The sequence below is a fragment of the Peromyscus maniculatus genome, chromosome 9, assembly GCF_049852395.1.
Source record: "Peromyscus maniculatus bairdii isolate BWxNUB_F1_BW_parent chromosome 9, HU_Pman_BW_mat_3.1, whole genome shotgun sequence".
Taxonomy (NCBI): domain Eukaryota; kingdom Metazoa; phylum Chordata; class Mammalia; order Rodentia; family Cricetidae; genus Peromyscus; species Peromyscus maniculatus.
This window is the reverse complement of record NC_134860.1, coordinates 49,028,665-49,051,574: the sequence shown is the minus strand read 5'-3', so window position 1 is coordinate 49,051,574 and position 22,910 is coordinate 49,028,665. Positions and strand designations below refer to the sequence as shown.

At 51.9% G+C, this 22,910-nt stretch overlaps 3 protein-coding genes across 12 annotated transcripts; 2 read left to right on the top strand and 1 right to left on the bottom strand.

The window, feature by feature from the left end:
* The first annotated feature begins 1,619 nt into the window (after positions 1-1,619).
* On the top strand, positions 1,620-3,467 carry Rnase13 (ribonuclease A family member 13 (inactive)). The gene is made up of 2 exons (XM_042284848.2): positions 1,620-1,932; positions 2,170-3,467. The coding sequence occupies exon 2, from the start codon at positions 2,178-2,180 to the stop codon at positions 2,637-2,639; it is 462 nt and encodes a 153-aa protein (XP_042140782.1). The 5' UTR covers positions 1,620-1,932; positions 2,170-2,177; the 3' UTR covers positions 2,640-3,467.
* Positions 3,468-4,226: 759 nt separating this feature from the next.
* Positions 4,227-6,814, bottom strand: Tppp2 (tubulin polymerization promoting protein family member 2). 2 transcript variants are annotated; one of them, XM_006993427.4, is made up of 4 exons: positions 6,680-6,814; positions 6,242-6,420; positions 5,661-5,814; positions 4,227-4,500 (listed from the first exon to the last, which is right to left on the bottom strand). In XM_006993427.4, exons 2-4 carry the CDS (start codon positions 6,412-6,414, stop codon positions 4,315-4,317), a joined length of 513 nt encoding a protein of 170 aa, XP_006993489.3. In that variant the 5' UTR covers positions 6,415-6,420; positions 6,680-6,814; the 3' UTR covers positions 4,227-4,314. The 2 variants fall into 2 exon arrangements, with proteins under 2 accessions (XP_006993489.3, XP_076401039.1); XM_076544924.1 differs by having other exon boundaries at positions 6,242-6,461; positions 6,680-6,798.
* Positions 6,815-11,654: 4,840 nt separating this feature from the next.
* Ndrg2 (NDRG family member 2) lies at positions 11,655-20,977 on the top strand. Of its 9 annotated transcripts, none has more exons than XM_006993428.4 (16): positions 11,655-12,105; positions 14,504-14,584; positions 14,905-14,946; positions 15,257-15,362; positions 15,590-15,710; positions 15,887-15,949; positions 17,100-17,160; positions 17,403-17,489; positions 17,670-17,726; positions 17,891-17,994; positions 18,597-18,641; positions 18,908-18,959; positions 19,196-19,243; positions 19,471-19,506; positions 19,656-19,707; positions 19,926-20,977. In XM_006993428.4, exons 2-16 carry the CDS (start codon positions 14,510-14,512, stop codon positions 20,090-20,092), a joined length of 1,116 nt encoding a protein of 371 aa, XP_006993490.1. In that variant the 5' UTR covers positions 11,655-12,105; positions 14,504-14,509; the 3' UTR covers positions 20,093-20,977. The 9 variants fall into 9 exon arrangements, with proteins under 9 accessions (XP_006993490.1, XP_015842403.1, XP_015842405.1 ...); XM_006993430.4 differs by lacking the exon at positions 11,655-12,105 and adding an exon at positions 12,450-12,560; XM_006993429.4 differs by lacking the exon at positions 11,655-12,105 and adding an exon at positions 12,459-12,709.
* Positions 20,978-22,910: the final 1,933 nt, after the last annotated feature.

Sequence of the window (22,910 nt, the reverse complement as noted above, 5' to 3'; positions counted from 1 at the left end):
GAAAGGGAATTGAGCAGCAACATGTGTTCATTCATATCTGCTTCCTGACTGGGTTCTATGTGACCGCTGCCTTGACCTCCCCACGCTGGTGGCTCTCCTTGATACGTGAGCCAGAATAAACCCTGCTCTCTTAAGTGGCTCTTGTCAAAGCTTATCATAGCAACAGGAAAATAAAGACAATGACACAGAAGAACAAAGACTGAGGAGAACAGATTTAATTATGGACCCTAGTTTGTGCAGCCAGGAAGAGCAAATCCAGAGGACCACAGAGAGAACACCAATATGTCTCTCTCTGAGACCAACTCCTCTGCTGGGGGATGTCTTTCTGTACGCTGTAATATATATTGTTCCCACTGGTTAATAAATAAAGCTGCCTTGCCTAGAGGCGGGCAGGAAAATCCAAAGAGAGAGACAGGAAAGAGAAAGGCAGAGTCCGGAGAGATGCCAGCCACCACCAAAGGAGAAGCAACATGCCAACAGGCTGGTAAGCCATGGAACACGTGGCAAAACATAGATGAATAGAAATGGGTTAATTTAAGATGTAAGCACTAGCTAGCAAGAGGCCTGCCATAGACTGTGCAATTGGTAATTAATATTAAGCCTCTGAATGATTATTTTATAAGTGGCTGCAGGCCAGGGGTGGGAAGTGGGGAGGGGGGGGCAGGCGGGACCGGAGAAACTTTTGACTACACCTCCTCCTTCCCCTGAGCTCCACAGTGAGCCCCAGAGCACCAGGTGCTCTGCCTACTGACTCCCTTTTCTGCTGCTGCTGAAGGTGAAGAGGTTCTCCTAAGAGCAAGCCCAAGGAGCTGGATGGGGTGATACACATCTGTGTTTCCAGCACGCAAGAGGCTGAGGCAGGGGGATAATCAATTTGAAGCTAACCTGGGCTACATAGTGAGACCCATGTCACCAAATAAAACCCCCCAAATGTGCAAATGTGGAGAAGACCTGTAGGGAGAAGAGGCTGAAGGGCCTGTGGGACAAAAGGGGCTAGACCTAGCAGGTTCTTGGGAGCTAGCGTATTGACTTTGATGAAGATGCAGACATTTGATAAAAAGCTGAGGAACTTGTTAGCCCTTTTTCTCAGCAGGACAAGCTACCACAGACCAGCCAATACGAAGAATCTGATCTGGCCAGGTGGTTCACATTCTCTCAGGTCCCAGGTAGTGCTCTCAGAGCCAAGCTGCCAACTTTGAGGCTTCAGAGGCAGCATGCAGAGATTTCTAGCAGGGCTCTGACCTGATAGGCCCTGAGTCATAGGTGCAGGGTGTCGGCACAATCAGCTGGGAATTGATGAGGACTGTGGGAAGTCCTTGTGAGGGTCCTTTGTTCTCAGTCTGTCATTTCGGTGGGAAGTGCCCATGCACACGGCCCCCGGGGCTTGTAAGTGGGATGAGACATTGGTGAACCCTTGATCAAAGGTAAACACTTTGTTCTTCAGCAACAAGATGGTTCTTTCCTTCCCACTTTGCTGAAAGCAAGACCAGTGGGCCAGAGCAGACATCAAAGAAGATCCAGGGACTTAGGGGTTTCTGGCCAGGAGGTTGGAACTAAGAGTTCTGAGGACACCAGAAAGCAGACCAGACAGTAATGTATCTTTCCTCCTACCCAGCTAACCCACGTAGCACAGGGCTTCTTAAACCCAGGGCACGCTCCCTCCTTCCAGACTGGTCTTTATCCAGCAACCTTTTCAGCCTCATCCCACCTCTAGGCTGTAAGTGGCCTTAGGCAAGGCACAGCTCTGCCTCCGACTCTCCTCCCTGACTTCAGTTTCTTCCTGCAGAGCTGTCTGAGACGCCACTGCACTCTGTTCTCCGTTCCCTCTGTATTTACCATAGGGGTGCCTGGAAACAGGGAGCATCATCCAGCAGCATCTCTCACCCGAGGACCAGCTGGACTTCTGATTCTGTGCTCCAGCCCAAGGACTGGGTAAGACGGAGACTCAGCGGTGAACCACGGGAGAAAAGGGTGAGCTGTAGATGACTGGTCTGAGGGGTGGCCTTGAGCAGGTGTCTCTCTGGAGTGTCAGGATTTGTAAGTGTCCCTGAGCAGTTCTTAGAGGATGAGGGGGGGCCTATAGGGAAAGTTGGAGAATACTGGCAGCTCTGGGAAGGGTGGACAGTCTCTTTAGGCTGAATGTGTCCCTAATTACCGTAACTTTGCCAGCAGAAGGCATGGCACGGGATGTGGTCTGGCTCCTTTTCCTCCAGCTCGTCTTACGGCCAACTCTGGTGATAGGCATCAACATGCAGATGGCCATCAAGAACTTCCGCACCTTACACATTGACTACCCCATGGTTAAATACCCGAAGGGTTTCCACGGGTACTGCAATGGCCTCATGGCCTATGTGAGGGGCAGGTTACAGGACTGGTTCTGCCCCAAGATCCACTATGTGGTGCACGCCCCCTGGAAAGACATCCAAAAGTTCTGCGAATACAGCGAGAGCTTCTGCGAGAACTACAATGAATATTGCACCCTCACTCAGGACTCCTTCCCCATTACAGTCTGCACCCTGGACTCTAAGCAGCCACCAACCAGCTGCAGCTACAACAGCACCCTGACCAACCAGAGGCTGTACTTGCTCTGCTCCAGCAAGCACGACGCTGAGCCAATAGGTATCATTGGCATCTACTAGGGACTTAGCTCGCAAACCAGTCCCACCTCGTTACAGGTCTCCACACGCCACCCCAAAGCCTGTTCCCAAACTCGGAATCTGGCTGCATGTCTTCCTGACTTCTGAGGCAGAGCCTCGCCCCGCTTCAGGGTCTTTTCACCTTCTCACCACCCCCACCCCGAGCCTCCCTCCCCCAGTGACAGTAAAACCCACCCAAGAAGCGGACGGGTGTCCAGCTGGCAGAGCCTGTCTATCCACTGGGCCAGATCCCGACGTCTGGATGGAGGCCCAGGTCCCAACTCACACCATAGCAACAGGCACCCAGTTCCAGTGTTTCTCCCTATCCCTGTTTTTAGTGTCCATCTCCCACAGTTCCTTTATAATTCCTGCCACTCTCCAGCAAAAGGAACCTCCCTACGACCCTGAGACCCTTTTGGTCTCATATCCCCTGACTCTGTCTCCAGTCTGCACTTCTCTGTGATCTCTCCTTCTGTATACCCTACCCTTCCCCCACTTCCCTCACCATGGAGCCTGGGGCTGTTTTCCCCTAGGCTCAGACCACTCATAGCCTTGCTGCCTACCTTTCCCCAACCTCTGCCTTCCGTCCTTCTCTCACCTTGGCCCATCAGCATCTCGAGTTCTCTTTTCTGTTCTTCCCAAGGTCCCTTAGTCCCCCTTTCCTCCCTCATCTCTACCCAACATTTCCCAGACTCCAGGGTCTGTGCCACTCAGGTGGCAGATGATGAGGCCAGCCCAATTTCCAGTCCTGTAAAGTGGAAGAACCCTGAGGGGAAGCTGGGCAAAAGGTTCGGGAACTCCTTTCTGTATTGACTTCTTGTGAATCTGTAACCATCTCCAAATAAAAAGTTTAAAAACGCATTCAATTGTGGTTTAATTCCCTTGCCTGCTTTTGGTGTCCTGGTGACCACCCACTTCTGACCATCCTTCAGAACTGCTCTTGGCAGCTGGAAGTGTCTTTTGTTCTGTGGGCACGACAGTGGAGGTGGAGACCTTCAACCCTAGCAGGTGTCTCTGTGAGTTCAAGGCCAGCCTGATTCAGCGTTCCAGGCTTCCAAGACAGCCAGGGCTTCACAGTGAGACCCTGTCTCAAAAACCAAGCCAACCAACCAACCAAACAGAAAGATTCTCTTTTCCCCAGCCAGAAAATACATTTGTGATTTGTAACAGTGTTAGGCTCCCCTTGCTGGTTTTTATCTATCGCCCAACAAAACTTGGATTCTAACAGAGAGCAAGTTGGGAGACACATTGAAGGCTCTGCTAAGAGATTATTTGGGTCATGGTATGTCAGATCAAGAACTATGACTCCCTTTGGGGAGGAAGAAGGAATGGAGGCCACTGATGTGTAAACACAGTAAGTAAATGTTTTTCCTTCTGCATCTGATTTAACTCTTACCTCCAAATGCATTACCCAGTCCTGTTTCTCAGGAGCAGTTGCCAAGGAGACGACTACGTTATGGTTAGTATGCATGAGGCTCAGTAGGGAAAGGGTCCATGGCTGAAAACCCTGGCTCCTTGGGCTTTCTCTTCTCCCCTTCTCTGTCTATGGACCAATCTGGTCCTCCCATTCATGAGACAGAACTCACTAGATGCTGCACACACGAGGTTTATTATCTCCTAGATGTCCTGGTGTCAAAAACACAGGGCCAGGGAACTAGCAGGTGACGACGGCTCCTCTCTACTTGTTTTTTTGGTCATAGGTGCCGGCCCCCTTGTAGCCGCTCACATAGCCCGAGTTGTCTGCCGTCTCTTCCCGACCTTCGATGCCCTTCCCTTTGCCGCTCTCATCAAAGCGCTCCTTGTGGGTTCCGGTGTACTTACTGGTGTCTGTCAACCGGTCGACGCCACCCACTGTGGTTGCTTTCTGCAAGCCGGGGGTGGGGTGGGGGTTGAGCCTTCCTCCTTTTCCTGCGCTATCACAGCCCTTCCCCACTTACAGTCTTAGAGCCCTAAGGCACGTGCTTGGGGTCTTAGAGCCCTAAGGCACGTGCTGGGGGGGTCTTAGAGCCCTAAGGCCCGTGCTGGGGGGTCTTAGAGCCCTAAGGCATGTGCTGGGGATCTTAGAGCCCTAAGGCACTGCTGGGGGGTCTTAGAGCCCTAAGGCACGTGCTTGGGGGGTCCTTAGAGCCCTAAGGCACATGCTGGGATTGCTTGCGCTGCCTCTGACATGGCGCTGCTTCCTGAGGTCCAGACACAGCTGTGGGCAGGAACTCTGACAGAACCATCTACTCCTGAAACAGGAGGGTTCTGCTGTGGGAAAGGACAGCGGATTTCTCTGTATCCAGAGGAGTTCTTCTGATCAAGCCAGTGCCAGAGGGCTTCAGTCCCAAGCCCTGCCTCCAACGTGCAGAGTCCACAGCACTATTTGTACAGAGGAAACAATTTAGGAAGAAGAGGGGTGAGAGGCAGGACGTCCGAGATTAAACCTTTAATGTACGGAGGAGGAGGAGGAGTCGGGGGAGCAGGCCCCAAGTTCCTCCAGTGCTAATGTGCCTCCAAAGCTACGGAAGACTGAGGCGTCTAGACCAGACATGAGACTTGAAAGCGAGTCTGAACCCCACTAGTGAGATAGCTATGCTGTGGTTAAGAATGCCGCCAGCTGCACCTGGAGCAAGTCTCTCCATGCCCCAGTCCTCCCGCCTCCAGAATGACTGCAAGGGTGCTAGAGTCTTCCAGTACAGGCTTTTCAGTCTGTCCCCTGAGTTAGACTGCTGACAGGACTTGGGGCCCTGAATCGGAGTGGGGACTGGAGCAGTAGAGGCTAGGGAAGTGGGGCTCTGGGCTGGAGGTGAAGAATGCTATCCTGAAGGCAGGTGTGGCAGCGCACACCTGAAATCCTAGCGCTTGGAAGGCTGAAGTACGAAGATCTTCAGTCCACAACTAGCCTGGGGTTACACAGCCAGTTCCAGGCTAGTCTAAGCTAATAGAGTAAGGTCCTGCTAGACAGAAAGACAGACAGACAAGAAGGAAGGGAGGGAGGGTGGGAGGCCGAAAGAGCAGACAAAAGTGAAGAACGTTACTCACAGTAACACCGGTGGTAGCAGGGTCCTTGCCTTCCATGAGTTTATAAACATTCTCCAAAGCCTCATCTAGGCTCTTCCCCTTGAAGCGCTTTTGGCCCAGCTCCTTCATCGCCTCTTGAAACTGTTGAAAGTTGATGGTTCTGGCATTCTTGGCCCTGGCCAGTCAGACAGAAATCCAGTAACCATGGAGTGTGAAGTCATTGCCTCCCAACATCTACCTTTTTCTTAGTCAGGCATGGCCTCTTTTATCCTGCCAATGAATCTTGAGGATAGGGATCCGGACAGTGGCTGGCACCTTCCAGATGCTCCTTATGAATCTTCCATCATAAGAACTGAGCCATCTGGCTGGTCGGCAGTGGCACATGGCTTTAATCCCAGCACTCTGGAGACAGAGGCAGGCGGATCTCTGTGAGTTCAAGGCCAGCCTGGTCTACAGAGCAAGTTCCAGGACAGGCTCCAAAGCTACACAGAGAGACCCTGTCTCGAAAAACCACCAACACCAACAAACCCAAAACAACAGCAAAAAGAACTGGGCCGTGACCAACTACCTTTTCACCTCACCCCCCAGCTTCGGCCTCTTACTTCACTTTGCTGAACACAATGTCCACGTCTGTGGAGGTCACCGCCTTGCCATCCATGATGCCGCAGTCTTTACAGAGTTTGGAGAAGTTCTTGTTGGTAATTTCGGTGCCACTGCTGGATGTGTCCCCAAAGACGGCAAACCGGTGGAACGTTTTCTCTGCTTCTGAGGCCATGGCCAGCTGCACGTGGGGGTGGGGAGGACAGAGAGTAGAGGAGGGGACTGGGGGGTGAGGGGTGAGCATGGCACACTGCAGCAGCCCCGGGAACAATCGTCCTCTTCCCCCCTGCTCTCCACTGTCTCCCTCAGCTTTCCATCGCACTGATGCAGCTCCGGCAGGAGCCTCCCCTCCCCAGCCACCACTGCGGAGCCCACCGGCAAGCTTAAACTCCCGTGCATCAGCAATCCTCCCTCCCTGCCTGCCTCCCCCTTTCGCATACCTGGGGGCCCAGGTGGTGTCTGTGATTTTTTGGATACAAGTGTGTGCAGCTATGTGGGAGCCAGAGGGCTGGGGGGAAGGTGTGGGAGCAGGGAGGAAAAAAAAATGAGTGAAGACAGCAGAAAAGAAACACTGTGATGTCACAGTGTAGCGTGACATCACTTCTGCCTCTGCTGTCTTCCCTTCTGGCCTCAGAAGCAGAGGTTGGCACATCAATGTCCTGGCCTCTGCAGGGTTGTCCAGCCACAGCACTGAAATGAGCAAGAGCTTCAAGCTGTGTGATCGCTGTGGGGTCATGGCTGGCAAGACAGGACCTTTGAACTGAGCCAGCTGCCAGCCTGTTGGCATTTCCAAATGATCAAACTCCCCTGATCACTTCCGCCCAGCTTACTAATCTTATGGGTTCTGGCCTCACTATGCCCTCACGTGGTAGAATCCCCTTGGCCTATAAAGGCACTAATCTAGTTCCTGAAACCTTATCATGAGCACCCCAAGTCCCACTTCTTAATGCTGTCATGTTGGGAGGGAGGAGTTGAGCATGTACACTATGGGGAGATCCAGCCACCGGAGCATCTGGGATTGAGTTGAACATTGTCCTCCTGCCTGATCTCCCAGGTGTAAAGACCAGCATGCAGAATCCCTCTGGCTGTGGAACAACAACCACAGCAGGGAAAAAGCAGAGGACCTGGAGTATAATAGGCCTATATAAAAGTAGTGTGAAATGTACCAGAGAGCAAGTCTGGAACTCTCAAAATCTCCCAGATAAGTTTCTGAGCGCTCCCAAGTGTCCCTTAATGGTTCTTTTCTGGGCAAAAGCCCTGTAAGAGATGAGCTTCAGGGATCCCATTGCAGATTGGTCCCTTTCTTGTCTTAGATAATCAGGTCCTAATTCCTTTAAACAGTTTGTAATCTTATAACTTCATTATTGTCGTCGGGGGTGAGGGTGGGTTGGGTTGGGTTGGCAGCACATGCCTTTAGTCTCAGCATTTGGGAAGTAGAGGCAGGTTGATCTGAGTTTGAGGCCAGTCTGGTCTATTAAATAAATAAATAAATAAATAAATAAATAAATAAATAAATAAATAATCCTTTCCATTCCCATTCTTGCATCCTTATTCAAGTCTTTTTCAAATTCATTTTATGTGTACAGGTGTACTGCCTGCAGGGCTTCAACGGGTTCTCAACCACCCTAAGGAGGGAATGTAGGGACAGGAGATACAAAGGAAAACACACCAAGTCTAGATTCTGATCAAGGTGCAACTTTATTTCCGTCCAGAAGGGTTTATATAGTTCCTGCAGGGTGGGGGGAAGCAAGAAGCTGCCATCTGCATAAGGTGGGGCAAGCTAACAGGATGTTTGTATAGGATGTTTACAGGGTGAGAGGGTCAAGGGCTCTGACTCAATGTTCTGTTGCTAGGCAACCTGACTGTAAGATGATCTAGTTCCCTGTCTTATCGGGGGTCTGTATTTTTCCACTAACTAGAGATTCTGTCCTTGCCCCTGACATGCCTGCATGTATGTCTATGATTCAAGTATGGGTCATGCCCAGGGGGTCCAGAAGAGGATATCAGAAAGGCATCAGATACCCTGGAACTAAGTTTACAGACAGTCAAGAGCTGCCATGTGGGTGCTGGAAATTGAACTCAGGACCTCTGGAAGAGCTTCCAGGGCTCTTGACTGCTGAGCCATCTCTCCAGCCTGATCCAAGTCCTTTTACTTCACATCTTGAGGATTATCTGGGCCTCTTACCTGAGGCTTCCAAATGACCACTTTTCCAAATCCAATACTTTGCTCATTTCTACTCCACAAACTGGCTCTATTACTCTTTTCCCGTTAGAGTAATGTTCCCCACACAGGATTTTCTATACACTATTCCTGCTCAAGAGCAGATTATGACACCTGAGTACAGTGACACATGCCTGTAATCACAGAACTCTGGAGGCACAGGCAGGAAGATGAGTTCAAGGCCAGTCTTAGACACATGGCTAGTTTGAGGAATACCTGATACCCTGTCTTGTAACACGAATCTTAAAAGGTCTTATAATAAAAAACCCAGAGCCAGATATGGGTGGGGGTGAAAGCTGAAAGATCAGAGAAACAGAACAAGCCAGCCATGTTCTTACCTCTACAAAATCCTCAGCTTCAAGAGCGTGAGTTCCCGTTTCCTCATGCCTTGTATACCTTTCTGTGTCCTGCCATATTACTTCCTGGGATTAAAGGCTTGTGTCCTTCCCAAGCAAAGATATGAGATCTCAAATGCTGGGATTAAAGGTGTATGCCACAACATGCCTGGCTCTGTTCCCAGTGTGGCCTTGAACTTACAGAGATCCAGACAGATCTCTGCCTCCCGAGCGAGGATTAAGGGTGTGTGCCACCACTGCCTGACCTCTATGTCTAACCTAGTGGCTGGCACTGTCCTCCAACCCCCAAGCAAGTTTATTAGGGTACACAATATATCACGACACCGTCTCACAGAACAGCTATGCTATGACTCAAGAACAGTCAGGACTGAAGAGATGTGTCAGTGGTTAGGAACACATAATGCCCTTGCAGAGGACCTGGGTTAAATTTCCAGTATCCATCTCAGGCAGCTAACAACTGCCAGTGATTCCAGCTCCAGAGGGACCCGATATCTCTTTCATGGGCATTGCACTCACATGTATACACTCTCTCAGACACCTAAATAAACATAAAACATCTTCTCCGAAAAGCCTAATCTATGGTTCTTACTGCCAAATCTTTTTGCCTAGCATTCAAGGATGCAACTTGGCCCTAGTCTATCTCACCAAGTGTCATCCACCTCTCACTAACATTGCTCTCAGCTGGGGCCCCAATGGCATAACAGTTATACACTCAAGAGGCTACCTGGTGGAGGGAGAACAGTCCCTGGAGGGGAACGAATCTGGTGGGATTCACATCCTAGATGTGTCACCAGCTGGTGGCCATGGGCAAGTCATGAATATTTCTGGGAAATTTCAGTTCCCACGGCTGTATAGTTAAGAACAACAATACAGCATTGGGATCACACATACTACCACTCAGGCTCCGCAGGGTAGCTCTTGCATTTCTGCCTATACTTTCTCTTCTGCTCTCTGCCTGGAGAAAACGGCCCTTTTCTCCCACTCAAGTATCCCATTTCTCATCTGGGTGGTTCACCCTAACAACAAAACCCCTTTCTTCTGAATTATAGAAACATATGGCTCTAGCCCTGTGGGCTCTGGCCTCCTGGGGTTGGGGATTTCAGATGTAATGCTAGAGGCCCTGAAATCTTTTGGTACACACACGATTAAGTGTGAACACTAAATAATACGCCTTGCAAAGGCACATATGATTGTCAGGTTACGGTAAAAAATTACTTTTAAGTATTTCTTAATTTCTAATTTGTTCTTTCTACATCAGGGCTTACTAAAATCATCCTGGGGAAATGAAAAGCTCTTCTCTCCCAGTGGAGAGTAGTGATGGCCTGCCATAAGACTTGTTCTCTGTACACTGATCTTACAGACTATTTTCTCTAGCCTTTTCTTCCTTTTTTTTTTAAATGATTTATTTATTTTTATTTTATATGCATTGATATTTTGCCTGAATGTCTGTGTGAGGGTGTCAGATCTCCTGGAATTAGAACTACAGATAGTTGTGAGTTACCATGTGGGTGCTAGGAATTGAACCTGGGTCCTCTAGAAGAGCAGTCAGTGCTCTTAACCACTGAGCCACCTCTCCAGCCTTTTCTATATTTATATGCTTCCTTAATCACTGGATCACAACACTGACCAAAGCATACCAGTTTTTAAAATTTCATCTATCCAGTGGTTTGCATACTGCATGTGGTTGAAATTGTCACTCAGCTGAAAGCGTAGTTCCAAACTACTTTTGGCCCAGATAATGTCCGTGTCAGGACACTTGCACTCAGGTCTGTCTTGAACCTACCCTGGTGGTAAAAAACACTGAGGCAGAACAGAACCAGCCTTCTTTGGGTCATCAGGAACTGCCTAGAGACCCCTAGGTCTAGGGAGTAACAGATCTCAGTGGAAATTCCCCACCTTCTGCCCTCCCCAAGCCCCTGTGTCTGCCCCTTATCAGGTTCCCCCTGAGTCATCCTGACCCAGAGACGAATTTAGATGCTGGAACCTTCCAGTCTATCCCTCCCCCTCTCCAAGTACGTCTACATTAGACACGTGAAAGAAACCTGCAGGCTGAAGTGCTGGGTCCAGGTTCTCCTGATCTCTACCTGCCACCAGGGCTGTCCAGTTATTTCTTATCTTACGCATCTGGCGCTCTGATCTCCGTTCCAGCATTCTCTTGTCTGGGAGAGCATGAAACCTGCACGCTGGGGCTAGGCAGAAAGCTAGTGCCGAGTTTCTGTGCCAGTTTCTAGGGCAATACTTACGAAGGGAGCAGGAGAAAAGAACAGATGAAAACTTGAGGCTCCGTTTGGGGGATATAGGAAGCTCTTTAGGTCTAGGGTGTTGTTTTTTTTGAAAGCTGGATTTGAGCCTACCCAGGTCTCCTCCTCCTCCCTCTTGGCCTTTCCTTCTTTCCAACAGACCCTGCCAAGTGGGGATGAAAGGGGCATTGATGTTCCTTGGGGAGGGGGGCTGTGGGTGGTGAGGGTAGTTCCCAGGCAGGGGGGAGGGCAGTTTTGGGGTCTTAGGGGGAGCAGTCTGTGCTGGTGTTGCAGTTGGCAGCTCCTGTTCCATTGGACATTGTTTTCAACTGGCCTGGCGCCCAGCCCCCGAAATGGCAAGTCTGGAACTAGGCTGAAGGGGGATGGGGTAGGGTTGATCCTGGGAGCAGGGGTGCGAGAACGAGGCCATGTGGGGAAATTCAATCTGGTTGCCCAACACAACTTTCAGTCTCCACAGCCGTCAACTATTCCACTCCAGCAAGCCTTCCTTTAAAGAGCACAAGGGAGGATTGTCTCAGATGTGAATCTTGTGGAAGTCTAGGATAGGATGGTAAACCCACCTAGGCACGAGAGTCGGCCCTGGAGACAGGAACTCAGGAGAGAGACATCTGCCACGGGGAACTACCGCTCAGTCTTTCTGAGCAGATCTCGCCCTCCTTTTCGGGGTTGGACTGGGAGGGGTTAGCGCCTCGGCCACAGGGTCTCTTGGGTCTCAGCCCAGGACATCTAGTCCTCCCCAAACCCTTACTCCACCCCTGCAGGGTTAGCTCCGCCTCCGCGCCTGTTTACACGGGAGTCAGAGCCCTTGGGGGGTCCCCGGCCCCTCCCCTACGCCCCTCCCTTCCCCCCTCCCGCGTTGGGGCCTTGACCCGGGAGTCGCCGTTGGCCATCATCTTCCCCCTCCTTCGTTCACCCTCTATTTATAGCGGCCCCCAGCATTTCCACACCCCCCCCCCCGCCCGCCCCTGCTTGTTGTCCAACTTCTCACAGAGCGGCCGGAGAGCAGGCGGCGGGACTCGACTGAGGAGGTACCAGCACCCCATGCGCTCGGAATTCCTGCGCCCTCGACGCCCTGTCCCCAGACTCGCTGGCACCACTGCCCCTACCTGCCCGGAGACCGGGTCTGAGCGATGGCCCTCGCCCACCTCCCCCTTCCTTGACCTAGCTCTCTGCTTCCGGGCGGGCGGAGCTGAAACCGTGGGACGTGGGCACCTTGGGTTGGCCTCCCGGCTCGATCCGTCGCCGCCACTCAATCTGGGGGGCTAGGAAGAGAGCCAAAAGTGAGCCTGGCAGAGCCAGGTCACAGTAGGGGGCGCCGCTGAGGTGGGCGTGGAGGTCCTTTGGAGGCTTATGGGGTCCCCACGCACAACCCACTTCACCCGGCTCGAGGTGGTGGGGAGCAACCGGAGGAGAGCCTACGAGCATCCCCGCAGTGTGTTCCCGAGCCTCCCCCTCTCGCCCCTCCCCGAGCGGCCTGGGCGAGGTACCCCCGCGTGTTTATGGGGGTCGGGGCGGATCTACAGGGAGATGGCCCAGGGGCGGGCCCGGGGCGGGTCTGTGGGGAACCAAAGCTTAGGGCGGACCTAAGTCAAAGGCAAGTGAAGGTGGCAGCGACCGCGGCGGCTGCAGCAGGTAGGGGGAGGGGCAAGCGCGCCGCCGGGCTGGGAAGGCGCCGGCCCCGAGGGTGGGCATTGTGGTCCTTGGTCCCCGGGCTGCGGGTCCGGGGAAGGGGCTGGCCGAGAGAGGCGCTCCGCTGCTGCGCACCAAGGCGGAGGCGCTGCAAAGTGCAGGACGTGTTTGGGACGCGCTGGAGATGGTGTCCCGGGTCCTGGGCGCTACGTGTCGGCCGTGCGAGGGTGTTGGTCCGGAGGAGGACCGGCCGCCGGGGACTCATGGGGACAGGTTTCGGGTTCTGGGAGCGGCCAGTCACAAGTCCTACCCATCCTTTCCCGGCTGGCATGTGCAATCGGGGAAGCCCGGAGGTTACGGGACCGCCCGATTCCCCCTCCGTTTTCTCCACTAGACCTCCAATTAGACTGGGTGGAGGAAAGAGAGAGATGAAGGCATGAAGCTTGTTTGTTTTTAAATGGTGGAGGAAAACGTCATTCTCTACTACCTACTTATCAACTGAGAGCTGTCAAAAACTGAGTCGTAACCGACCGGACAAGGTCACATGGTCGTGGCAGCAGGGTAGGACCCAGAGGTTCTGACACAGTCATGCTGTCGCCATGTCACCGGCGCGGACCTGCTCGTGTTGCCCCGCATGCCTCTCCAGCTTGTATTGATTGAAGCTTAGAGAGGACGTGTTCTCTGGACTCAGTCGAGATTAGGGTTAGTGACCCTGGGAGTCTGGGTCTTGGCTGTGTCGGTATGTCCCTAAAAGAGCCAATCTATCTCCCATGTCATTCACCTTATTCCTATGTTTTCTCGGACCCCAGAGTCATGACTAAGAACCCTGACCTCTAGTCTCACCGCGCCCAGCCAATAGGAGCTCAGTAAATTGACCCCACCCACACCCCCAAACTGCCGGCTTCTTTCTTTGCAAGTCTGTACAGGTGCTCCGGTGCCCTGTAGACCTTCCAGGGTTGATGTACGCCCCTTATCCTGTACTTTGGAAGGGAGACTTTTGAGTCGCTAGAGGAAGGGAGACTTTGGTTGGATTGGATATCTGTGTCCCTCTGTTGAGTACTTCCAGTTGGTCATTGCCTTGGTCATTTTTAGCCTCTTGAGATGCTGACATTGGAGCTATAGTTGAAGGTCATAGTCAATTGTGAGCGCTCACTGCCCGATCCCTTGGTACATTTACAGTGTACCCAGTCAGTGAGCTATGACAGGGAGTGTGGGGTGTCCCCTAAATATAGCTTAAGAAACTGGAGCCCCATTTCTTCCCCACCCTAGTGTTCCCCTCCAGGATAGGACAGGGTGTTGTGGGATATTCAAGAGGGAGGATCGTCCCAGGGTGTGAGTGTTAGAGGTGGAGGGGCAGCCGTGGGGCCTGGAAGTCTGAAGAGCTGTGCTCTCCTGATTCTGTCGTCTTTTGCAGCCCTCCTGGTTATCCTGGGAGTGGGGGAGGGGAGCCAGAAAAGCTCTCTGTCTCTGCACCCCGTGTTGACCTGGTCTGGGAGAATAGAGAGGAGGAGTGAGGTTGATCAGCCTTCCAGTCTTATTGTTTTCTTTCTTTCTTTCTTTCTTTCTTTCTTTCTTTCTTTCTTTCTTTCTTTCTTTCTTTCTTTCTTTCTTTCTTCTTCTTCTTTTTTTATTTTTTGAGACAGGGTTTCTTTCTCTAGCCCTGGCTGTCCTGAAACCCATTCTATAGATCAGGCTAGCCTTGAACTCACAGAGCTCTGCCTGCCTCCTAAACGTGGTAGAATTAAAGGCGTGCACCACCACTGTCTGGCTGGTTTATGGTTTTCTTAATCCTGCCAGGGCACCATGGCAGAGCTGCAGGAGGTGCAGATCACCGAGGAGAAGCCACTGTTGCCAGGACAAACGCCTGAAACTGCCAAGGTTAATGGTGACCTTTTGACTTCCCTGCCTCTGTCCCACACTCTGGAAAATCCCCCGTAAGCCTCCGGCTTCCCCAGGCCCACGGCGCTCAGGCTAACGCACATCCGTCCCTCCTTTATCCATCTCCTGCCATCGTCGTCTCTTGTCCTAGACATTGTAAACGGGAGCCCAGACCTGGCTTGTCACTAACCTCCATCCTCTCCTGTCTCGTTCCTGTCCATCTTCTGTGTCTGGTTTCTGTTGGTCTCTCTTTGCCCACCTCGTTGTGTCTCTCTCCACTTGTGATTCTCCGTGGTGTGTGTCTGTGTGTGTCTCTCCAGGAGGCTGAGTTAGCTGCCCGAATCCTCCTGGACCAGGGACAGGTAACTGTGGGGCGAGGGCCAGGGCGGGAGGGTGAGCTCTTCTCTCCCCCAGTATTGAGAGGGCCCCAGTCTGGCTCTTTCCACTCCTCCGCCCCCACTCCCCACCTTTCTCTTCCCCTTTTCTCTCCTTTGAGTTCCTTAATCTGCAGTCTTCCATTACTTTCTACCCTCCAACCCAGTTCCACTGTCGTGGTTTCCTAAGAACCCATCGATTCTGTGTTTAGCCAATTCTTCACTTCTTCTTTCTGCCTCCCCCTTTTTGGAAATTTTCAGTATATGTTCTCCCTGATGGTGACCTTTTCTCTTACAGACTCACTCTGTGGAGACACCTTACGGCTCTGTCACCTTTACCGTGTATGGCACCCCTAAACCCAAACGCCCAGCGATATTCACCTACCATGATGTAGGACTCAACTGTAAGACCTTCGTTTCTTCTCTTTCTTTCTGGGAAGAGGCAGGGGAGTGGGGAAACCCAGTGTGTCTGGGGGGCGGTCGTCAGTATGGCCAGCCAGGGAGCCCGGTGACACACCAGAGAGAATTTCTCCTCCGCTTTAGCTGGCATCAACGCAAGGGGATGGGCTCTGGCATGAGGATACTTTTTCACTTCTGATTTTGTTGTTGGGGGGATGTGGATTCTCTTTAGATAAATCTTGCTTCCAGCCACTGTTTCAATTCGGGGATATGCAAGAGATCATCCAGAACTTTGTGCGGGTTCATGTGGATGCCCCTGGAATGGAAGAGGGGGCTCCTGTGTTCCCTTTGGGGTAAGAACTAGTTCCTTACCCCTTTTCATAAGCAGGGGTGTGTGGGGGGGGTGAAAGGGAGTGTATAGTGCACTCTGGAGGAGGCAGAGAAGACGCTGGCAGAGGATATGGAGCTTACTCCAAGGAAGAGGTATATGAGGGCAGCTTGGTAACCTCAACATTTCTCTCTTTTCTAGGTACCAGTACCCGTCTCTGGACCAGCTTGCAGACATGATTCCTTGCATCCTTCAGTACTTAAAGTGAGAGGCCCCGGGAGTCCTTCAAGCCAGTTTTCTTTTCAGCCTAAGGAAGCCCTTAGAATGTGGTCACCATGGTTCCTGGGCTAACTTTGGTCTCAGTATATCCTTCCTCTTCTGTGCTTTTCACCTTGGTCGTTAGGAGGAAGGGCAGTGGTCTTGGAATGTTGACTGGAACTATCAGAGCAGTCTCACTACTAAGCGAGAGAAAGAGGATGAAGGGTGGGGGGCAGCTTCTCTCTCTGATCTGGAAGTTAGGCAAGAAGAGGTTCCAGGTGTCTCATCCCCGAGGAACGAGATAGACCTGTCTTGGTCCCCGTTCCTGTCCTTCCTTAGTCACATTTGTCCACCGGCAGCCCGGTGTGTAAGACAGAGAGAGACGGAAGATCAGACTCACAAGGGCCCTCTGGCCTGCAGAAGAAGATACTGATTTCTGGGTGTTCTCTTTCTCTCTCAGATTTATTTATTTTTATTTTATGTGTATGAGTGTTTGCTTACCTATATGTGTGCATTGCCACATGTATGCATGGAGCCCACAGGGGCCAGAAGAGAGTATTGGAGCCCCTGGAACTTAAGATAGAGATTCTTGTGAGCTACCACGTAGGAGCTGGAAGTCCAGTCTGGGTCCTCTGCAGGAGCATCCAAGTGCTCTTGACTTCTAAGCCATCTTGCCAGCCTGATTCCTGGGATCTTTTCTTGGCTTAGCTTTTCCTGGGCACCCTGGTTCTCAGTGACTCTGGTTTACTTCCTTGCCTGTCTCCTCCATTCTTCCAGTTCACTAACATCACACCTGTTTCATATTTTGCTTTAAAATCCATAGCTCCCGTTCCTCTGTGGAATCAGGGCTGAGAACAAGTTTGAACTCATTTCCGAGAGTTGAGAATGAATAAGCTGTGTGTGTGTGTGTAGGAAGAGATGTGTTTCTTTTCAAGACACTAGTTCTCCAAGAGGAAGCTGAGCCTAGGCTTCAGGGATCTACACTAAGTACCAGGCATTCGTGGGGCCTTTCTTTTTTACTTCCCCAAAGGGAAAGGCTTTTGCTGTCCTCTTTTGTGGCTATGACCTCAGGAAGGATGGTGAGGAGTTTGAAGAGATTGGGCTGGGACAGATTTTGGCTGCCAGAGCCTGTGACGCCTACATTTCCCTTCTACAGTTTCTCGACAATAATTGGAGTTGGTGTTGGAGCTGGAGCCTACATTCTGTCACGATATGCTGTAAGAAGCAAAAATTGCCAGACTGGGGAGTGGAGGTACCCCATATTGGAGAGAATATTGTAGGCATGGTCCACATTCCTGGAATTCCAGTGTTTTGGAAGGAAATAGGGAACAGGGTAGAGAGTATATGTCATTTAGGAGTCCGGGGGTGGGGGGTGGGGTGGAGGGTGGGGGTAGGTGGGGCTCAGTGAAGCAGAGACAAAGGAGTGTCTGCTTCTGATCTCCTTCCTGTTATCCCTTAGCTGACCCACCCGGACACAGTTGAAGGTCTTGTTCTCATCAACATTGATCCCAATGCCAAGGGCTGGATGGATTGGGCAGCCCACAAGGTTTGGAGGGGACTTTGTTCTGACATCTAGGGTGGGGACTGTCCTGGGATGACACTGCCACTGTAACCGGACAGATTCGGACCTCGAGGGAGGGCAGAGTGGGGTACAGAAATAAAGCTGTGTTGCTTTGCCCAGGTCTCTTCCCCCACAATATGCTGAACTTGTTCTCCTGCCCTGCAGTTGACAGGCCTCACCTCTTCCATTCCGGAGATGATTCTTGGACATCTTTTCAGCCAGGTCAGTGGTTGTGGAAGGCGGGAGAAGTAGAGGTGGGTGACCAGCAGGGACCTGCATGCCTTGCGGGTGGCTTCCTTCGCTGGGCTAGGCTCTGGGGTGTGAGGGTAGTTTCGGCCATTGTTGGCTTCCTTTTCCAACCCTGCTTCGTCTCTTCTGTGCTTCAGGAAGAACTTTCTGGAAATTCTGAGTTGATACAAAAGTACAGAAATATCATCACGCATGCACCTAACCTGGAGAACATTGAGCTGTATTGGAACAGTTACAACAAGTGAGTGGGCTGTGTGCACACGGAGAGATGGGAGTGGAGAGAGGGTCGTGTGCAGTGTGCAGGGCAGGAGTAAGGGGATCTTGCACTTTTTTTTTTTTTTTTTTTTTTTTTTACATATTATTCTATGTGCATTGGTGTGGGGGTGTCAGATTCCCTGGAACTAAATTACAGACAGATGTGAGCTGCCATGTGGGTGCTGGGAATTGAACCTGGGTCCTCTGGAAAGGCAGCCAGTGCTCTTAACCACTGAGCCATCTCTCCGGCCCCAGACCTCTCATTCTTGTGCCCTTCCTCACCCTGAGCTGCCTCTGACCAAAGATCTAGGGCACAAGTGATTATTGGTGATGTGCTTTTGGCATGTGCCTGCCAGCTTCTGTGGTCTCCTCTCCCCCATTTTAGCTGAGGGGGATCAAACCCGGTGCCTTGTGGATAGATGTTACGCAGGTACTCCACCACCAAGCTGCAACCCCTGCCCCGGTATCCACTTTTCACCAGCAACAGTTGACTATAAAAACAGGGAGATGGCTTTCTATGGAGCGGGTAGCTTATCTAGATAGACAGCATGGCCCGCCAAAAACAGCATCTCTTTGAACCCTCTCCAGCCGCCGAGACCTGAACTTCGAGCGAGGTGGTGAGACGACCCTCAAGTAAGACGTTGGTAGATACAGCTTTGCCCTGTCCCTGGGTAGCAGCACCCCTTAACCTTTGTAGAGAACTTAGCTGTCTCTGACCCCCTTCTGTGTAGTGAGTTGCCTCCCTTTGGGCCTTCCCCTTTGGACCCTCTTGCCGAGTCGGCTGGAGAAAGGTGGCTGGTTCCTCCTTGGAGCCGAACATCTCTCCAGCTGCTCCTCTGGGAAGTGGTGGGGGAGGAGGGGCCGGACTCACTGTCTCCTCCCCGATCCCGTGCCTCTAGGTGCCCTGTGATGCTGGTGGTAGGAGACCAAGCCCCTCATGAAGATGCCGTGGTCAGTAGTGACTTTCGGGGCAGTGAGGGAACGTTGGGGTCAGGAGCCGATCTTGCCAAGGGGCAAACTCTGGGACAGGAGGAGCAACTTTAGGAGTTTTTATTTCTATTAAGAAGTAATCGGGTCGGGGCGGGGGGGGGGCAGGCTGACAGAGAAAGGGAAAAGAACGGGGTCCCTTGGAGGGCAAGGGCTGTGGGGAGGGCGAGCTCATTCACCCAGCCTCCTACTTATTCCAGGTGGAATGTAATTCAAAACTGGACCCCACACAGACCTCGTTCCTCAAGGTTAGTAGTCCTGCTCTAAGCCTTGCTTGCCTCCTGGCCCCCTATCCAGGGCCATACATACTCTAAATGAACCGGCCTCTAAGCCTTGAGGGTTCAGGATGGCTCACCAAAGAAAAGAACAAAGTGACCAGCTGAGGACGCTGGTGGCAAAGAGCCCCTTTGCCTCTGCATGGGTCATCTGATATGTCTGTGTGTCCTTCTTTTCTGGGTGGCTCTTTCCTGAGCAGATGGCTGATTCCGGAGGTCAGCCGCAGCTGACTCAGGTGAGTACCCTGCCAACTATGGGATGGGGAAATGGGGTGAATTATTCGTGTCCCTGATCTGTGCCCTTTGCCACTGCTGTGGCCTTGAGCTTTCATGGTGTCTAACGATATCTCCCTGACTCCCCTCTCCCCTGGTCTTATGCCCACAGCCAGGCAAGCTGACGGAGGCTTTCAAGTACTTCCTGCAAGGCATGGGCTACAGTGAGTATTGGGACAGACGCTACTGTGAAGAAGGGAAAAGGATGGTCGCGATGAGGGTAGACCCATTTTAGGTTGACTCTTGGACTCACATTTTCTTACCAGTCAAGCTCGCTGACTCTCTAGCCCCAGTTATCACTTTTATCTTCGCCTAAACTTGAAGTTACCAGCTCCCTTCCCCATGCATCACTGAGGGCCGGCCTATCATTCTGTTTCCACAGTGGCCTCATCCTGCATGACTCGCCTCTCTCGGTCTCGGACAGCATCTCTGACCAGCGCAGCGTCCATTGATGGCGGTCGGTCCCGCTCACGCACCCTGTCCCAGAGCAGCGAGTCTGGGACTCTCCCTTCTGGACCGCCGGGGCACACCATGGAAGTCTCCTGTTGAATGACCCTCACCGCCCTCCCTGGTGTGGGGACCCAGCCCTCACCTCCTGCAGCACTAACCTGAGAGGTGTATCGGGGCATTGGGCCAGAGTAAGCAAGGAGAATGGGCAGATCATGCAGGGAGATGACCTTGATCTTTATTGCTACCCTCATCTTGACCTTTAACCTGTGATTTCCTTTATCTCTTAGGAGAGATGTCCTAATATCTCTTAGAGATCCAGGCCCCCTAAATTATCCCCTCTCCCATTTCGGTGTTGAGAAGTCTTGTGTCTTCTCTCCCTGACCTAGGTGTCTGGAGGTGAGGAAATAATTCGCGGTTGTAGCTGCCACAGGGTCTCCACCGCTCCCTCCCCTCATCCCATATCTGCAAGGGTAGGAGAGTTGGTGTGTGTGTGTGTGTGTGTGTGTGTGTGTGTGTGTGTGTGTGTGTGTGTAAGGGTGGGAGATGGGGCGCTCCATCCCCCAAAGCTGACAGTGGCTTTGCCTTGACTCTTCGGGCCTCTGAAGGCAATGGGCCTACATGAACGTCTCTCGGGGGGGGGAAGGGGGGGGGCTGCTGGTGGGTCAGTGGTCCTTAAAATGTGACCGAAGTGTCCAGCATGTGAAAGGAAAGCTCGAAGGGCATTGGCGGACAGTGAGTAAGAGCCGTGGTGGAAGGGTAGGAGCTGGGGCCGTAGAGCGGGGCCTGGGCCCTGTGACTGCACTAACTCTGGTAGCTGTCAGAGTGGGACTAGGGGAGAGAGAGAGAGCTTAGGTCAGACTGCTTGGGGCTCGGCATAAGGGTGGGAAGGGCTGCCTCGGGCTCCGACCACACTGTTAGGTGTAGAGCGTGACCTCCTGTCTCCCACGACTTCTGCTGTGACAATAAAACTGTAGAGGAAACTGAGCACCGTTATTAATCCTGGTCTGAATGTGCCTGCGGCCTGCCCCCTTCCTGTCCTCGCCTTGCTACCCCTTAAAGTGCTATAACCAGGGAGATGGCTTGTGGAGCATAAACACTTCACGCAATGTGATCCTGGGATCCAAGAAAACGATACTGGTCTTTCTATTAATATTTTTATGTTTGGGAGAGGGGGACTGTTGAAGACGTCCTTATTGTTTGTGGGTCGTTAAAGAGAAAGATTAGGACTTCAGAGATGTCATCAATATCATGCTCTTTAAGAAAGCTGACTGAGGGGACTGAAGAGATGACTCAGTGGTTAAGAGCACCGGCTGCTCTTCCAGAGGACCTGGGTTCTATTCCCAGCACCCACATGGCAGCTCACAACCATCCGTAATTCTAGTTTCAGGGGATCGAACGCCCTCTTCTAGCCTCCAAGGGCACTAGGCATTTGGAAGACTCAAGAAAGACACAGTAAAAGTGAACTTCCTTTGAGGATTTTATTCACTGGTGGAATCCAGGGGATCTGGTAGCTAAACTATGCATAGTTCTCCAAGAGCCTGTTAAACAAATATGAGTAATGACCAGTGGAGATTCAGATGTCTTGTAGCTGTTGTAGGTTGATTCTTTCGCTCTTGAGCTGAAAGGAGGAGGGGCTGGGGAGACGGCTCAGAAGGTAAAGTCCTTGGGCAGCCATGAAGACCTGTGTTCGGATCCCTGGCACACAGGGGAAAGGCTGGGTTTGATTGTGCACCTGTAATCCCAGTGCTGGGAGGCAGAGACAGGAGGACACTTGGGTGCTCACTCCCTGGCCTGTCTAACCAATCAGTGGGTCCCATTTCAGTTGGGACCTAGTGTTGGGAGAATTTTCTTCCTGAGGGTTTGGAACTAAGCAAAAGTCTAGCCCCTCCTTATGAGGTCCCAATGACAAACCAAAGTTCACCCTGGGAAACCAACTAAGCTTAGAGACTGTGGGTGACCTACGGCAGGCAGGCACACTGGAAGGTCCGCACCCAGCATCGGCGATGACTCCCCATTGCTCTTCAGATGGGGCTCCCTCTTCGTCTCCCAGGCCCTATACTGTAGCTCCTCTCTGAGACCCCAAGGGCTCATGGAATCGGTGCAGAAATGGTTGGGAGGAGTGGCTGGATTCTCAGGTGGGGGTCCGGTGACCCCGCTTCCTTCCTGTGTGTCAACACGCCCAGCTATGAGGATCTTTTGCAAACAGGCGTGGCGATGGCGGCTGTTTGATTTAGAGGGTTGTGCTGGACAACACCCAGTCTCCAAAAATTAGGTGTAGAGTGATGGATGAACACACTCCAAGTCCACCTCTGGCCTTCACGTGTGGGTGTGCATACATATACTTAAACACTTAGGAGCACACCACACACACACACACACACACACACACACACACACACACACACGCGCGCGCGCGCGCGCACACGCACGCAAACAAGTAAAAATGAGAAAGTACCTTATAGAAGTGTCTGAAGGAACAATGTGGATAGAAAATTATGGGGTTATTAAAGTTTGCTTTAGGGAGACCTCACTTGCACCATTTTCTCAATGACATTGACTGGCAGACTGAGCCACTTGGCATCAAATGCTCACATTTAGACATGGTACTGAGACAGGCTTATGTCCTTGATGCTGATGTTTTGTTCCTTTTCTTTCTTGGGCTGGGGATTGAACCCAGGACCTTGTACATGATAGGCAAGTACTCTACTACTGAACCATGGCCCAACCCTTAATCCTGTTTAGATGTTGTCGGCTAGTGTCAGGAAGGGGGTCAGAGTTGGCTGCTAGATGGAGGTTGGGCCAGACAACCAAGATCGCTGAAATGCCACACTGAAGAAAAACAGAGCATGGCTATAATCACTGGGCTCTTAGCAAAACACGAGGAAAAGGCGAAGAACTAAGGCCTCGACCAGCCTTT